At 37.6% G+C, this 18,328-nt stretch overlaps 1 protein-coding gene across 2 annotated transcripts in view; it reads right to left on the bottom strand.

Moving 5' to 3' along the window:
* Positions 1 to 18,328, bottom strand: part of COL4A5 (collagen, type IV, alpha 5) — a 397,088-nt gene that overhangs the window by 91,809 nt on the left and 286,951 nt on the right. For both annotated transcript variants that reach the window (XM_006889910.1, XM_006889909.1), the window contains exons 31-34: positions 10,434 to 10,601; positions 9,466 to 9,555; positions 7,100 to 7,249; positions 618 to 716 (exon numbers count right to left, since the gene is read on the bottom strand). In XM_006889910.1, coding sequence (XP_006889972.1) covers positions 618 to 716; positions 7,100 to 7,249; positions 9,466 to 9,555; positions 10,434 to 10,601 — 507 coding nt within the window. The remainder of the gene's footprint in view (positions 1 to 617; positions 717 to 7,099; positions 7,250 to 9,465; positions 9,556 to 10,433; positions 10,602 to 18,328) is intronic.

Genomic DNA, 18,328 nt, shown 5'->3' with positions numbered 1-18,328 from the left:
CTGTGGATTAGGTTTAATTTTCCTCAGCTTCAACTTGAACTTGCATATGAGTAGTTGGTGGTCTGTTCCACAATCAGCTCCTAGCCTAGTTTTCACAGCTGATATTTAGCTTCTCCAGTGGTTCTTTCCACAGATGTAATCAATCTGATTCCTATGCATACCATCCTGTGAAATTCATGTGTATAACCTGCATTTATGTTTCTTATAAAACGTATTTGCAAGGAATAAGTCATTGACTGTGCAAAATTCAATCATTCTAGCTCCAGTTTCATTTCTGTCACTGGGTCCATGCTTTCTAACTACTTATATATACAAGTTCAAGTTCAAGCTTCTTCAGAGAATTGTTGTAAATACATATATGAGAATGTATATAAGTAAAATAGCATCTTGCGTTCTGTATATATCATAGCTGCCACAAAAATAAGACCCTGAATCAGCAAAGTAACATACTCTGAAATCTTATCTTCTCAAGTTTGGATCACAGAGGAACATTTTTGCTACTAAAGTTCCATAGCTTATTACTATGACTAGTTTCAAAGTATCATCAAATAGGATGAAAAAGATTTTATTTTCAGGATTTAGGGTTAGACATCCAATTACAATTGCATCATATTTACCTGCTGGTCCTGGTGATCCAGGTTGTCCAGTCAGTCCAGGTTCTCCAGGTTCTCCAGGCAAACCTGGGTAACCTTTTGGCCCTGAAACTCCAGGAATACCTTTCAAGTAAGCAAAGAAGACAGTCAAGTTAGGCTATTATCACTAGTATATACATTTAGCAAAGCAAGATACCCAAATTATAAACTAGGACTGAAATAAAAGGAGATAGGATCACACAATTTGATGGGTGGAGGGAGGGGTGAGTAAAGGAAAGGGGGGGAAAAATCTCATATGGAAAACAATGTATACAAACTTTGTAAGTAAACCAGTATAAAATTTTTAAAAAGGAGAAACTAATAATATTCTGATGTATTATGAACTACTGACAGTGGGATTGTAGTGACATCTTCCACTTTTTATTTAGCTGCCATCAATAAATCCAGAACACTCAATAATTAAGTCACTTTTTTCTTTGAGTCTCATTTCTTACATTGTAAAATAAAGGAACTTGTGCCATATAATCTCTGAGCTATCTCTTAAATTCTAGGACTATTATTTTTTTTCTTTTTTGACTAATGATAGAAGTATTAGAAAGTTACATCCCCATAGGGACAGACCTTCCTCTTTAAAAGCAGGTAATAAGAAAAGGCCTTGACTATCATTTTTAAAGGCTCTTTTTAATATTGTGATCTGAGTAAATGTTTACAAATTGGCTTTCTATTCGACCATTCATATTTTGATTTATAATATTAATTCTAACATGTAACATGTAAAATTTAACCATAGTTTTCTCATTTCTTCCCTGTGATTCTCCCTTCCATTAAACCTTCTATTCTATCCCTTCCTGCCTTCTTGGTTTTATACTTGGGTAGATGGTACACTTCAACTTCAAGAAGTGCTGCTGTCTCTTTATTGTTATTGTTCACATTATAGGACTGTCTAATTTTTAGGCTGAACCTATGGGGTAAGTTTACATCCAAGTTGAAGGGTGTCTAAGGGTTTTGGGGTTCCATCAGTCTCTTTGGAACATTAAGCCTGGCCATTCCCTCCCCCCTCCACCACGTTGTTTTTATTTTATATTGATTTACACACTAAATTCTTTTACATTGTGTATCATTCATGTAAATTGTGTTTCATACATTCCACATTAACATTGTGTTCCAAATGATCACTCATACATTGTGTTTTGAAATTAGTCACCATTGATCAATGCCTGTTACCCCATCTTTTTAGTTCCCCATTGTATCTTCTTCCTTAATACCTTCACATCCCGTCCACCCAGAAGACTCTGTTGTCCTAATGATTCCTCCCATCTCCACCCCTCTATACTCCCTATAGCCCTCCTCTTTCTCTTTTGGACTTTAATACACATCTTACTAGCCATCCTTCTATTTTTACAATAATGGTCTATGCTGTATTTGTCCTTATGAGACTGAGTTACTAGTTCATTCAGCACAGTGCTCACTAGATTATCCCATGTTATAGGGTATATTACAAAATCAGTATCTTTTTTAGCCTCTGAATTTTATCTTATTTTTAAAAATTAGTTTTAATGAATGTTTACAGATATTTTGGATTTCCATACATTCATTGCTGCATTTTTCTCCCTGTCCATCCCTCCTCCCAGTGTTCTTCTCTTTGAAAAGTAAAATAATTATTTCATTGGTATAGAATCCCCCCTCCCGCCCCAAGTACACTCCACTATGCAACCTTCATTCTTGACTCTTGACATAACCATAATACCCAATCATATATCACTTTCAAACAGTTCTCTCCCTCATCTGTTTCAATGCAGTATACATAATCTATCCAATTTTTCTCAGTCTCACTCCAACCCTGATGTCAGTCCCGTTTTACAATAGTGGCATCATGCAGCACCTGTCCTTTTGTGACTGGGATATTTCACTCAGCATAATGTCCTCCAAGGTCACCCATTTTGAATAATATTGCATGAGTCAGATAAGGGACTTATATTTAGAATTTATAAAATACTTGAACACCACAACGAGATAAAGGTAAATAACCCAATTAAAAAATGGGCATAGGATATGAACAGACACTTCACCAAAGGAGACATTCAGATGGCAAATACACACATGAAGAAATGTTCAAAATCCCTAGCTCTAAGAGAGATGCAAATAAAAACAACTATGAAATATCATCTCACCTCAGTAACAATAGCAAAATTCAACAGAGCAGCAAACAACAAATGCTGATGAGGTTGAGGAGAAACTGGAACCCTTATTCACTGTTGTTGGGAGTGTAAAATGGTGCAACCAAGGCTGTATGGTGATTTCTCAAAAAGTTGCAAATAGAAATACCATTTAACCCAGCAATTCCACTACTGGGAATTTACCCCAAAGAACCCATAAAACTGCCACCAAAGCAGATATATGCACACCCATGTTTACTGCTGCTTTGTTCACAATAGCAAAGAGTTGGAAACAATCCAAGTGCCCATCAACAAACAAATGGATAGAGAACGTCTGGTAAATTCACACAATGGAATACTACGCGTTGAAAAATCAGTATTTCTTAGTGCCGCCATAGTATTCCATTGGGTGAATGTACCATAATTTCTCAATCCATTCATTTGTTGGTGGATATTTGGGCTATTTATATTTTTTTGCAATTGTGAATAATGCTGCTATGAACATAGGTGTACAAATCACCAGTTCTGTTTTACTTGGGGTATATTCCTAGCAGTGGAAAAGTGAGGTCATATGGGATTTTTATGCTCAGCTTTTTGAGGAAATGCCAAATTGTCTTCCAGAAAGGCAGTGCATGAGAGTTCCAATCAGTCCCCATCCTCTCCACCATTTATTGCTGCTAAGTTTTACAACTGACACAGTGAGATTCAGATCTCATTGTGGTTTTGATTTGTATCCCTCTTATTGAAGCCTGGCCACTTTAATATTTATTTTGTTGTGTTCCACATTTCCCCCTTTTATTAAAGATCTACTATGATCACTTTTAGAGTGATCAGCTATGGTATATGTCTTGGAGAGGGTCCAGCTGGAGTGCTCTTTGAAGGCAAGAATGATGAGGCTTCACCTCACATACTTTGGGCATGTTTCTTAGGAGGGGCTATTCTTGGAGAGCAACATCATGCTGGGAACGGTAGAGGGTTTGAGAAGGAAAGGATAACTCTCAATCAGGTGGGCTGACATGGCAACTGCTGCAATGGGGCCTTGTATGTCAGGATGTGTGAGGATAGCACAGGATAGAACAGGGTTCAGCTTTTTTGCTCATAGGGCCACTATGAGTTGTGCTTAACTTAATGGCACCTAACAACAACAGTTCTTCTGCTCTTAGAATTGTAGAAGTGGAGGGTGGTTTTTTGTCTATCAGTCATTTGGGCTAAGTATCTTTATACATTTTGGCTTTTCTGTATTCTTTGTTTCATACAGGAACCTACCAATCAATAGTTGCACCTTAGATGCTTTTTCACATGCTTTTAAGACCCCAGTCAATACTTAACAAAATAGGATGCAAAAAATTGTCTCTGTGGACTATTTTGTGCCAACTGAGTTGGTGTCCTCCAAGATTATTGTCTCAAAGTTCAAGGACCGGCAATTCATTCTGTCGGTGTTTCTGACTACAATAATTTGTCCCTGCTTATATGAATACACGTATTTGGATCCACAATCAACATCCTTGGTACAAGCAGTCAGGAAACCAGGAGACACATTACTTTGACTACAATAATTTGTCCCTGCTAATATGAATACATGTATTTGGATCCACAATCAACATCCTTGGTACAAGCAGTCAGGAAACCAGGAGACACATTACTTTGGGCAAGTCCATTGTCAAGGACCTCTCTAAAATCCTGAAGAGCAATGATGGTACTTTGAAGACTGAGGTGCATCTTACTCAGGCCATGGTCTTTTCAATAACTTTCTATGAATCTGAGAGCTGAGAGATAGACAATGAATAGAGATGACAGAAGAAGAATTGATGCCTTTGAGTTGTGGTGTTAGAGAAGAGTACTGAATATCCTATAGATTGCCAAAAAATGAACAAATATATCTCAGAAAAGGTGCAGCCAGAGTGCTTCTTGGAAGCAAGGAGGGTGAAGCGTCCTCTCTCATACTGTAGACATGTTGCTAGGAGAAGTTATTCCTTGGAAAGGTGGATGGTCGGTGAAAGAGAGGAAGACCTCCAACAAGATGGATTGACATGGTGACTATAACAATGGGCTCCAGTGTGTCAGAGTTTATGAGGCCCAGGATAGGACAAGATTCAGGTCTGTTGTTCTTAAGGTTGCTATGAATCATATTTAACTTGGAGCACTTCACAACAATGACGACAGAATATGCTAATATGAATGTATAAATATGATATACCAAACCTATGTTTGGTGGTAGTTGTAGATCTTTTAATCTACGACTATCTTTTTTTTTAAAAAACAAACAACAAATCTGTGTTTTATTGACTATGCAAAGGAAATTGTGCAGATAATTACAAAGTATTGATAACATTGAAAAGAATGTGCACTGCAGAGTATTAATTGTACTTGCTAGAAACCTATACACAGATCAAGAAGCAGTTGTCCAAACAAAACAAAGGAATACTGCATGGTTTAAAACCAGCAAAGGCATGCATCAAGGTTGAATCCTTTCTCCATACCTATTTAATTTGTTTGCTGAGCAAACCATGACTACTCAGAGAAGAATGTGGCATTAGGACTGAAATAAGACACATGAAGAACATATATAATTCACATGTGACACAACTTTTTTTGCAGAAAGTTCTTGAAGAGAACTTGAAGCACTTACTAAAGAAGATCAAAGACATGGATTACACTTTAACAAGGAGAAAACAAAGTCCTCAGCAATGGATCAACACATGATAGAAAAAAGCTTGAAATTGTCAACCACTTCCCTTTACTTGGATCCACAATCAGCACCCATAGTAGCAACAGTCAAGAAATTGTTGCATGGGTAAAATCTGTTGTTGTCAAGGACCTTTCAGCTCCAAGTGCTAAAGAGCAATGATGTTAGTATAGACACTCAGGTGCACTTGATCCAAGTCATGGTATTTTCCATTCCTTCCTATGTATCTAAACGTTGGACAATGAATATGGAAGACTGAAGAAGAATTGATGCCTTTGTACTATTTAGAAGAGTATTGAATATCTTATGGACTCCCCAAAGAACAAGGAAGTATTTTCTGGTGTAAGTGCAGATAGGGTGGTCTTTAGAGGCAAAGATGGTGGATTTTAGCCTTACATATTTTGGGGTGCATTATCAGGAGAGGAAATTTTTGGAGGAAAACCCTTGACAAGGTGGACTGGCAGTGGCTGTGGCAATGGGCTCGAGCCTGGATAAGAGAATGTTTCAGGACAGAACAAGTTTCCAATCTCTTGTTCATAGGGCTGTTGTGAATCTTAGTCAACTTGATGGTATATAACAACAAAAACAACAACATGACTATCTTTTATAAGCTTGTGCTGTCTGCTGGCCCCATGTTACAGAAGGTATAATTGAGAATCTTTGTGAAGTTTAAGTAAAGAAATACATCTTATTTTAGAAAGAAGAAAAAAGGTGATTTATGACTATACACCTTTATGATTATACACCAAATCCCAATAATATCTTGAACTCTTCTTTGGGAAGGAATCCTCCAAATTCTGCTCATTGGGAAAGTTGTTGGTGTACACACACATTGACGCATGCACACTGCCAATATTAATGCTTAAAACACAAAAAGAGCTGCAAACTTAACCATAAGCTGCAAATAAAAAGGTCTAATTTTAAAGTAGTAAGTAGATCATTTAATATATAGATTAGATTATAAATAATTGACAACTTATTTGCATTAATTCATTCTTTCTGATGTTTTGTTATGAACATTTTAGTTAAATATCCATCCTACACATCAGACATTACTTGCTTCTAATAAAATAACTATAATAACATGGTTGTTTCCTAGGCCTACTTTCAGCAGCTTCCCTCAGGCTAAGCTTGGCCGTTTCTAGTCCAATACTTGTTTATTCTTTGAAGGTAAAATAACTGTGAATGATATTTAAAAGCCAAAAATGATATGATATGATATATGATATGATATGATATGATATGATATCAAAGCATGGCAATGGAACAAGATCCCATTCATATCCATCTGGTTTCAAGAAGAAAAAAAAATCCAAAGGACCAATAGATATCCCAAACACTGAAATCTATTTTTTCAAGTGCCTGTGGCTATATATTCTTTTCTTTCTACCATGTCCTGTACATTCTGCACATTCCGGAAGGCCTGGAGGTAACCGCATAAGCTAATTTTCTAACTTCACAGTTTATAATAGTTAAAATATTAATAAAATACTCAAAGAAAAGTTAGTGAGACAATAAAATCAAATGAAAATTCATTTGTTATGTATCTAATTGAAGAATTTTTTTCTGGTGGTATATTCTAAGATAAAAGTAACTTTTCATGCCATTTAAGAAGTAAATTTCAGATATGCTAGAAATATGCACAAATAAATCCATTCACTCACCTGGTAAGCCAGGTTCCCCCTTCTCTCCTTTTGAGCCCAGGAGGTTTGGATCCATTGGACCAGGAGGGCCTGGAAGGCCAGGTTCTCCTTTACTGCCTTTTTCTCCTGCAGGACCAGGAAGTCCTGGCTGGCCCTGCAAACCATCATCACCTATAGCCAGCATGTATGAGGAAAACATAACAGATCAGACTCATTTATCCATACAGAGATAATTCATATGTTTTATAGTTGGATATATGGCTAACTGCTCAAAAGGATAATTCAGCTTGGTCACTTCGCATGAATCACTGGAACTCATGACACATGATTACATTCAAATAGCAATCTCTCTTTCCTCTGCGATTGATTGAGTAATAATGATAAACCCACTGCCATCAACTTGATTCTAACTTACGATAATTTTCTACTGGGTTTCAAAGACTGTAAATCTTAACTGAAGCAGACAGACTTGCTTTTCTTCCATGGAGCAGCTAGTAGGTTCAAACTGTCATCCTTTTGGTTAGCAGCCCAAAATGTAATCACTGTGCCACCAGAGCTCCATAACAATGCCGAAACCAAAAACAAACAAAAACTTATTGCCATCAAGTCAAACTAACTCATAGCTGACAATCCAGGGGGTTTTCCAAGGCTGTAAATCATGGCGGAGGAAATCATTCATCTCTGTCCTTCTGAGTCACTGGTGGAGTCCCATCACCTTTGGGTTAGAGTTCTAAACTTCCTGTGGACTACAGGACCAGAGCTCCTGTTAACACTCATTCTTTCTCTTGTTACTGTTGAGTCAGAACTGACTCAAAGCTTACCCTCCAGTGGGTTGTTGGAGGCTATAAATCACCCAGGAGGACGAGATGGCCCATTTTTCTCCTGAGGAGCTGCTGGTGGATTCAAATAGGCAGATAGGCACCACTTTGGGGGTTAGCAGTGTAACTGCCTACAGACTGTGGTTCCTGAGCTCTTTTAACAATGATAGTGAATACCATACAATTTTTTAAGTCTGATTTACTATTTTTTTTATCATTGTGGTTTTTTATTAAATTTTATTAGTTTTAATGAACATTTACAAAGATTTGGGGTTTTCATTCATTCATTGTTGCACTGTTTTCTCCACCCTCATCCCCAGTTCGTTCTTATTCCCCCCCGCCATTGTCTGTTTAATTGTCCAATTGCCACAGTGCTTGTCAAAGCCAGTTCTGATTAATCTCCTTTGTCAGTGTGTCCCTTGCCATTCCCTATCACTCCTCCCTGAGAGAGACTTCACCCTGATTCATAAGGAAAAGGGGATGGCGTATTCTCTTAGCTACTTCCTGCTGAAAAGGGACGCTGTGGGTTTCAGGGTGAAGATCTTCTCTCACTACTCTAAAGGGCCTCCTTGGCAGTAGGAAACACATAGACTATTATGGAGATTGATTTTGGAATTTAGATGCACTGTTATCAATTGTGCTTAGCCGTACATGTTCATATCCTTGAAGATGTATCATGGAAGTGTTGCAGCCTAGAAGATACAAATTTAACTAACAAGTTAAAAGTGCATGAGTCAAAAATTGAAAAGCAATAATATTCTGAGTAGAGGTTCTAATAGTGGCACAAATCAAGTTACAGAGGTAAGGTGGTTCCATTGCCATCCTTACTCTAACTTAATTATTTTTTTTTAAATTTAAATTTGTTATTAATTTCAGTGAAAATTTACAGAGGCTTTGGATTTCCATTCATTCATTGTTGTAGATTTGTCCCCTCCCAAGGCTCCCCCCAACCAGACATTACCCTCTTGGAAAAGTAAAAGAAAAGATTCTTTCATTATTTTACAAACCCTCCCCCAGGTCCACTCCACCATGTAGACTCCTGTCATGACAGAAATACCTAATCACATATCTCTTTTAAACAGTTTTCTCCCTTCTCTGTTTCAGAGCAGCATACATTATTGAATCCATCTTACTCTCTCCCCAACCCCAAGGACAGTCCCATTCTACAACAGTGGCACCATGCAATATTTGTCCCTTTGTGACTGGGACATTTCACTCAGCATAATGTTCTCCAGAGTCAACCATTTTGAGTAATATTGCATGAGTTCCTTGTTTTTTAATGCAGCATAGTATTCCATTGTGCGAATATACCACAGCTTCTCTAGCCATTTGTTTGCTGATGGGCACTTAGGTTGTTTCCAACTCCTTGCTATTGTGAACAAAGCATTCATCATATTTCAGGATGAAAAATCTAAGCATGCCACCAAACTGAAAGCAAGAGTCATCTAAATGCCATGCTACTTAAAGAAACAAAACCCAACGTTTAAAGCAATCAATTAAAATATTCTGTATTCAGTAATATTTAATTTTATCTTTCATATAAATCTCTCAGACAACTCTGAATATTACCTTTAAGACCAGGAACACCACTTCTGCCAGGACTTCCCAAAGGTCCTTGTGGTCCGGGAGGTCCCATCATACCCATTTCACCTTTGGCGCCTTTAAAGAATAAGTAATTATTTTCTTTCATTGATCTTAGAGATATTAAAAAGTATTTTTTAAGATGTTAACTGGTAAGCGACAGACAGTCAGAAGGAAGGTACCATTAAATTTTATAACTTTTTGCCTGATGGAACCTTAATTACTACCACCAGCAATATTTTAAATCCATGGATAAGTGTTTCACTCTTTCCAAAAGTGATCCAAAATGACCCACATTTCTCAGTATTCCCTCTCTTGTGTAGTTCCTTCTCTTCATTCCTGGTTGGCTCTGTGTTATGTTCTTCCTTGTATCTAGTCTATGTTATGCTTTCTATCAAGGGACATTTTCTGATTCCCAACCCTAGAGTACAAGAAGTCTTCCTGGTCCCACAGGGAACTAATGAAACACTAGCTTTTGGAAGGCTCCTTCTTAGAAAATAGACAGCATGGTACCAAGAGAAGTCTAAGTCATGTGAAGCGTTACTGTGGACGATGATAAGCCATGCCAAGAGGGTAAGGAATAACCAAGAATCAGACAAGAGCCATCTTGATCGTATATTCTCTAGCCCTATTCTAGTTAGTATCCAAAATAAACATTTCAGCCAACTCATCCCTTTACTTCTGACCTGCAAAATTTTGATACAAATAAAAAGATATTAATCCATTACATTTTGAGGTGATTTTTTAAATATAGCAACGGATACCTAAAACATTAACAGAGAAAATGTAGAGTGCAAACGACCATCAAAGTAAGTTTCCTTTTATCAAAGGTGTTTAACACTCATCATTAATGGACACTGTCAATATAGACAAGTGCATCACAAAAATAATATACTAAAATAATATTAGCTTTATTTTCCCAAATCTAAAGTTGGAGAGAAATTTAAACAAATTACCTGGCATTCCAGAGGGACCTGCTCTTCCTGGGAATCCTGGAGATCCTGGGGGCCCTACAGGACCAGGTATTCCTGGAATCCCTGGACTGCCTCTCTCCCCAGGGGGTCCAGGAACATCAAATCCAGGAGGCCCTGGATCTCCCTTCTCGCCTGGCATGCCATGTAAACCTAGGTAACACAACACCAGTATTACAAATATTGAAGCAGTTTTTAAAAGTGAGTTATCTTTTTCCATCGGGTGTGGAGGCAGGGGAAGTGATAGAAAACTTGTGTATTAATTAGAATTATTTAGATTATTTATTAATTATTAAGAATTAATTCTATTTTTTCAGGCTGTTGTTTTGTATCATTGAGTTGGAACCAACTCATAGCTGACCCTCCAGTAGGTTTTCAGAGTCAGTAAATCCTATGGGAGGAGGAAAATTCTGTCATGGAATAGTTGATGGATTCAAACTTCATGTCTTTGGGATTGCAGTGCAGTTTCTAACCAATTGCCTACAGGAGCTCCCTATTTCAGATATTATGTGCATGTTGTTGTGTACTGTTGAGTCAGAATCGACCCATAGCTGATCATCTGATGGGTTTTAGAGGCAATTAATTGCATGGGAGGAGATAACCCGTCCTTCTCCCACAGAGCAGCTGGTGGATTTGAACCACATGCCTGAGGGATTGCAACACAGCTTCTTACCACTAGGCCACCAGAGTTCCTAATAATAAAACTTTAGAATTTTTCCAACATAGTACTTTCTAGAGTTTCTATCAAAGTATTTCTGGTGAAAAGAACCCCAATCTTTTCTTAACTCTCAATCCATCATAGGCTAATATATTTTGTAAAAACATAATAAAATGACTAAAAATTAAGTAAATACTTGATACAAAGTACAAGCATACTTTTGAATTGCTCTAAAATTTTATATACACTTCCTTTAAATTCCTGTTCTTATCTCATTGCATATTGGTTATGAACAATTTGTGATCTGATAATACTAGTCTAATTACTACATGAATTTGCCTTGTATAAGGTACTATGTGTTATTAGGCTATCATACTATCACTGGCTCATTCATTGCTCTCCAGTTGGAAATGTCTCAGCGCTGACCCTCTACTGGGTTTTCTTTTTCTCCCTCACCCCTCCCCTCCATATCCTTCATTTAGTTTTCATGACTGTAAATCACAGTGGAGGAGACTGCCTACCTTTCTCTCATAGAGCTGCTGGTGGATTTGAACAACTAGAGAGGAGAGGCTCCCAGCACAACTCCCTATGCACTATGCTACCTTATCTCCTTATAAAACTAAATGTCATTGCTCTGACTTGGAAAAAATTCATGTATGTCCCACCGGTGAGCATTAGAGGGCGTAAATCTCACATAAGGAAACTGCCCATCTTTCTCTCACAAAGCCATTAGGATCTTTGAATCACATGCCTTTGAGTTGACAGTGCAACTCTCTACCTTCTACACCACCAGTACTCCCTTAGTCCCTAAAAATGAGTAAGTATTGAGTAAGAGAGTTATATGGGGTCTTGACTCTTGAATTTTCTTTTATTTTATACATTGTTTTCATAATACTTCCAATTAATTAAATAATTGATCAATCTGTGATGTGAGTGAAAGTTTACTAGTATTGTTGGTAGGTGCTGTCAGGTTGAGTATGACTCATATCGACCCTCTGAACAATAAATCTGGACCATGTTTTGTCCTGCATCATCCTCACACTCCAACACACAAGAGCCCACTGCAGCAGTCACCATGTTAATTCACCTGGTTGAGGCTCTTTCTCTCCTTCGCCATCCCTCCACTTTTCACAGCATCATGTCCCTCTCCAAGGAACAGCCCCTCCTAGCAATACGCCCAAAGAGCACTCAAGCTTCACCATCTCCAAGACATATTTGTTTGTTTCTTCTCTAACACTACAGCTCAAAAAGTATCATTTCTTTTTTCTGTCATCCTTATTCAGTCTCTAGCAAGTGATTGGAAAGACTATGGCCTGAATGAGGCGCACCTTAGTTTTCAAACTGGAGGCAAAAATGATAAAGCTTCTTCTCACGTACTTTGGGCATGTTGTTAGAAGCTTTTCCTTAGAGAGGGACATCATGCTTGGAAAGGTGGAGGGACAGCAAAAGAAAGGAAAACCTTCAACCAGGTAGATTGACACAGTGGCTATAGCAATGGGCTCAAGTGTGTCAGAAATTGTGAGGCTGGAATAGGATGGGCAGGGGTCAGATCTATTGTCCATAGGATGGCTGTGAGTGATGCTCAATTCAATGGTATCCAACAACAACTTTAGAAAACAAAACAAAATGATTAAAAATAAGCATGTTTATAGAAAAAAATGACAGTAAAAATAACACAAAAATAATAATTCCAATACCTATGTGCTGTGTGACATAAGTGAATCATTTAACATTGTCTGCTAAATGATAACATTAATTGAAACGTAGGGGATGATTAAGATGATGACTATGGGGTGGGTCCCCCCACAGAATACTTTTCATGAGACAGAAAAATGTTGAGATTTTAGGATCTGTTTGATGACATATTTCAACCTGTCCTTGATTGACTATAAGCAATCACTAATCCAAATAAAAATTGTTTTGAAGATTAGAGAATTCTGCTTATTTGTCAAACTGGTGGTTTTCCCAATGTTGTCATTTCATAGTAAAATACTATAAATAAGAGAGATATTTTATATTATTTTATTTTCGAGGTCACATTAATGAGGTCATCATGGATCTGCATTAACTCAACAGAAAGTAATAATATTGAGATATCTAGTACCCAGTACTAGCAGCTCTAGTTGCCTAGTGATAGTGGCCGCACTGCAATTCCAAAGGTTCAAATCCACCAGCTACTGTGTGGGAGAAAGATAGGCAATCTCCTCACCCAATTAATGGCCTGTGAAAACCCAGTGGTGGCTCAGCTATGGGTGAACTCCAATTTGATGGTACACAACAGTATAGCTCTATATGGATCACTGTCTACTGTTAAAGTTCAAATAGTTGTCAAGGAGCTGAATTTTCAGTACTCCTCCAAGAGGTAGCTCTATAAAATAAGGGCAAAGAAGTTAAAGACTTAGCTGGAGAATTTTTTTCCTTTTATTTTCACATATAAAGCTTTGCTTTATTGCTTTTGAGAAAGAACTACAATACCTTGGTAGACCTGAAGTTCAAGAGGCAGGAAGTTACAGTTCAGCCAAAAGCTGAGCAGTTCTTGCAAAAAGATCCACTATGTTAAAAGAAGACTAAGTATGTAAAGAGTAAAACAAATATTAAATATAAATATAAGTTAGCAGACATCAACTCAACATATTAGAAATAAGTAAAGAAACCTTTTTTAACTTTTTACATAGCATATTCTAGAAATGAAATGTATTTGTTAACAGAAACATGACAAAATATTTGCATTCTTATTTCTCTATGACCTTTAAATTGCTTTGAATAATTGTTTTAAAATGTAAGCTCTTAAAGGTTAGTTATAATTTAAAAATGAATTTTATTTTATATCATAAGAGGGTAATTACATGTTATTGTTATGTGCCATTGAGTCACTTGAGACTCAAAGCAACCTTATGTACAACAGCTTTGAACCCTGCTCTGTCCTGAGATAACCTTATTGTCTGTGACACACCTATGCCCATTACCCCAGTCACTCAGTCAATCCATCTCATCAAGAGTCTTAATACTAATAGACAGGTTCTACTTAAATGCCTCCCAGGCCTCTTCAATGATATTCATAGTGACTGCAGTGGGTGTGAAGATAAGTATATCAACAGACAACTACCAGACATACAAGCTGAGTTTAGAAGAGGTGAGGTCATGGCACTAGAGATATTATTACCAGTATCAGATGGATCTTGGTTGAAAGTAGAGAGTACCAGAAGAATGTCTACTTGTGTTTCATTGACTATGCAAGGTCATTTGACTCTGTGGAACACAACAAATTGTGGCTAATCTTGACAAGAATGGGAATCCCAGAACACTTTGTATTCATGCAAAATCTATATTTGGACCAGGATGCAGTTGTCAGAATATAGCAAGGAAACACTTCATGGTTCACGATCAGGAAAGGTATGCATCAAGGATGCATCCTATCTCCATACCTTTTCATTCTATATGTAGAACAAATCATCTGGGAGGCTGGACTTTATGAGGAGCAAGGTGACATCAGGATTAGAGGAAGACTCATTAACAGTCTGCATTATGCAGATGATACAACCTTGCTTGTGGAAACTGAGGAGGACCTGAGGCATTTGCTGCAGAAGGTCAAAGACTGTAGTCTTCAATATGGATTGAAGCTCAACATCAAGAAGACAAAGATTCTCACCAATGGGCCAAATGGTAGCACCAAGATAGAAAAGAGATTGAGGTTATTAACAATTCCAGCTTGCTGATTACACAAGCAACATTCTTGGTGCCAGCAGTCAGGAAATAAAAAGACAAATTTTATTGGTTAAATCAGCCTTCAGGGACCTCTCTACAGTTCTGAAGAGCAATGATGTAAGTCTGGAGACTAAAGTGCATCTGATCCAGGCCACGGTCTTCACAATTACTTGTTATACATTAGAGAACTGAACAGTGACTAAGGATGACAATCGATGATGGCAAAGGATGGCTAAGGAAGAACAATTGATACCTTTGAGTTGTGGTCCTGGAGAAGAGTCTTGAATATATTATGGACTTCATACACACACACACACACACACACACACACACACACACACACACTCTAAGAGTTTTATAGTAAAAAAAGTTAGGATAATAAAATATAGAATCCTTCAACTGCTGAATAAATGATAATAGAAGTTGGACTCTATGAAAAAGAATGTGACATCAGGATTGGAGGAAGACTCATCTGTAACCTTCATTATGCACATGACAAAACCTGGCTTGCTGAAAAAAAGGGATGACTTGAACTGCTTTCTGTAGAAAATGAAAGCCTTCACTATGTATCACATCTTATTGTCAAGAAAACAGAAATCCTCACCACTGACTGGCTGCATGGAAGGTGTGTGAGGTGGGCCTTTGCCTGGAGGTAAAGCTGTGAATGTTATGGCTTGGGGCATCAGAATGCAGCAGAGCCTGGAAAGCTCTCATGATTGAATAATAGGTTGTGCTTTTGCCCATCCCAACCTGCCTGCACTGCAGGAGGCCCAGGAGCTAGTGAGATTCGCCTTAGCCTTATTTAATGTGTAAACTGAAAGTGCAGCCAGAGTGCTTCATGGAGGCAAAAATGATAAAGCTTCATCTCATACACTTTGGGCATGTTGCTAGGAGATGCTATTCCTTGGAGAGAGACATCATGGTTGGGAAGGTGGAGGGTCAGTGAAAGAGAGGAAGATCCTTAACCAGGTGGATTGACACAGTGGCTGTTGTAGCCATTCAAGTGTGTCAAAGATTGTGAAGATAGCATAATATAGGACAGGGTTCAGATCTGTTGTTCAATGTCATCACCAAACAACAACCACGTCCTTCAGCTATGAAAAGAATATGCCAACTCTTTGGGTTTTGATGCTCACTGTTGTTGTTTAGTGCTATCAAATCAGGCCTGACTCATAGCTGACCCTCCAGTGGGTTTTCAGAGGCAGTAAATCAAATGGGAGGAGATTGACCATTTTTCTTCCACAAAATAGCTAGTGGATTCCAACTTTGGGATTGCAGCACCGCTTCTTACCACAAGGCCACCAGAACATCCAGACAACCAGAGTTCCTTTTGATGCATTTTACTAGTAATAAATTTTAGTGGATCCAACTGTACTTTTTCCTGAGACTAGGTAAGCATTACAACACATATGGCTCAGGTTGAAGTTTACAATATGATCTGCTGACATGAAATACAGTATATATATATATATATATAACTGATGCCGAAAAGGTCATTAAAGCAGTAGCCTTCTATGCAATTGGCAAATCAAATAATAAAGATCAAGAGATTCGATTTCTGCAAGAGTTAAGAGGTCACAGAATGAAAAGTATTTTGCTTCATGTGCCTTAGTAATTTTTATTTTCATGCTGCCAAATGAAGAGTTTATATTCAACAAGACATTAACTTGACAATCATTTCAAATTGTATAACTGCCTCGGAATAGAGAATAGCAAATAGTCAGGCTTAATTAAATACTGGTAGAAAACTGGAGTTGAAAGCAAAGCTTGAAAAGTATAATTAGAAGATTTTATACCAGAGAGATGACAATTTGGAATATTTTTATTAAGTTTTCTATTGCAAAGTTAAAAAAGGGAACAAAACAAGAATATTGCATAATCTTTTCATAACGGCAAAGAACAATGTTAGAATTTCAGCCATGCAGAAGGTATAAGTTACAAGACTTTGTAAGTCAGAGTTAGCAAGTAATTAGAGCATCCTTGATCTTTACTATTAAGATGTCTTAGAAATAGTCTAATTTATAATCCTGACTGTATGATATAAATGTTGTTGTTGTTAAGTGCTGTAGATTCAAGCATGACTCATAGCGAGCCTATGAACAAAAGACCTGAACCAGGTTCTATAGCTATTGTCATTTCTCTATGTTCATAGAGTTTCCAGAGGCTTGTTTAGGAAGTGGATGCCACTCCTGCTTCCAACTCTTTCACAGTCTGGGAGCTCCACCAAACACTGTTCACAATGGGTAGCCATTAAGGCATTTGACACCCCAGTGGCACAGCATTCAGCATCACAACAACCCCAAGTTACTGCAGTACAGCAAATTGACATAACAGTGTTGTACCACTTAGAAGAGTGTTCATTCCAAACATAATTAACACCAGGCCCAAGGGCCCTACTGCCTTTTAAATACAAGGCCCACTCACCAAGTCCTGGCTAACTCTAAACCAAGAGGCTTTAAGCTCACAGCTGATTGTTAGCTAAATCTGGCAAATCCAATCAGCTCACACACTATAATGAACAACAACAGCAACAACAACAACAAAAAACAAACAAAAAACCCCCACCAACCAAACGGTTCACACTCGACCTTCACCAAAACAAAAGAATCCACCTTCCGGAATCCAAACACTTAGCACTTAAGTCTGCAAATTAAAGATTTAGTCAGGGCCCAACTGCCTTTTAAATACAAGGCCCACCCATCCGGTCCTGATTGACTCTAGACAAGAGGCTTCCAGTATTATGTGGCTAAATATAAGCTATGAGAGGTATTCCATCCTGTGCTAAAAATGTGATTTTTAGAACATTTAAATATTAATACAAGTACATTGAGCACATTTTTATGCCAGTTGTATCTCCTTTTGTTTGTTGAGCATGTACATTAAGATCTTTAAATTCTATTGCACAATATTTTTTTTACAAAACAAAGATTAACTTAAATACAATATTATTATTTATTATTACTTTCACCCTGACAATTCTACCTAGACTTTATATATCAATATACTTGCATATCCTATTGGGTAAAAAGAAATACAAAGAGAGAAGTAGTATATACACTACACTAAAATAATTACAGGGTTTTAGCTTAATTTGGAAAAGGAAGAAATACAACTAAACATATTTGCAGTTTTCTCAGATTGCTATCAGCCACGTCTCTGTTTTTTTTCTTCCTCAGCTGTGATTTAAGAATTCAAAATGTCCCACACAACCTCATACAATTTGGGGAAATAACTAAAAGAAAAAGCACAATGAAAGTTATAAATTCATTCTAGCCATCTCTGTAGAAGCCTATCATGGTCTAACCTAGAAAGGGATGTGTCCTATCTCCATACCTTTTCAACCTGTATGCAGAACAGATTATGCAAGAGGCTGAACTCTATGAGGAGAAGTGTGGCTTCAGGACTGATGGAAGATCTATTAACAACCTGCGTTATGCAGATGACACAACCCTGCTTGCTGAAACTGAGGAGGACCTGAAATTCTTCCGGCAGAGAGTCAAGGACTGCAGCCTTCAGT

Source organism: Elephantulus edwardii, unplaced genomic scaffold, assembly GCF_000299155.1.
Source record: "Elephantulus edwardii isolate Elephantulus edwardi_28Jun2011 unplaced genomic scaffold, EleEdw1.0 scaffold00083, whole genome shotgun sequence".
NCBI classification, from domain to species: domain Eukaryota; kingdom Metazoa; phylum Chordata; class Mammalia; order Macroscelidea; family Macroscelididae; genus Elephantulus; species Elephantulus edwardii.
Note: the sequence above shows the minus strand (reverse complement) of the source record. Positions and strands in the feature narration are given on the sequence as shown.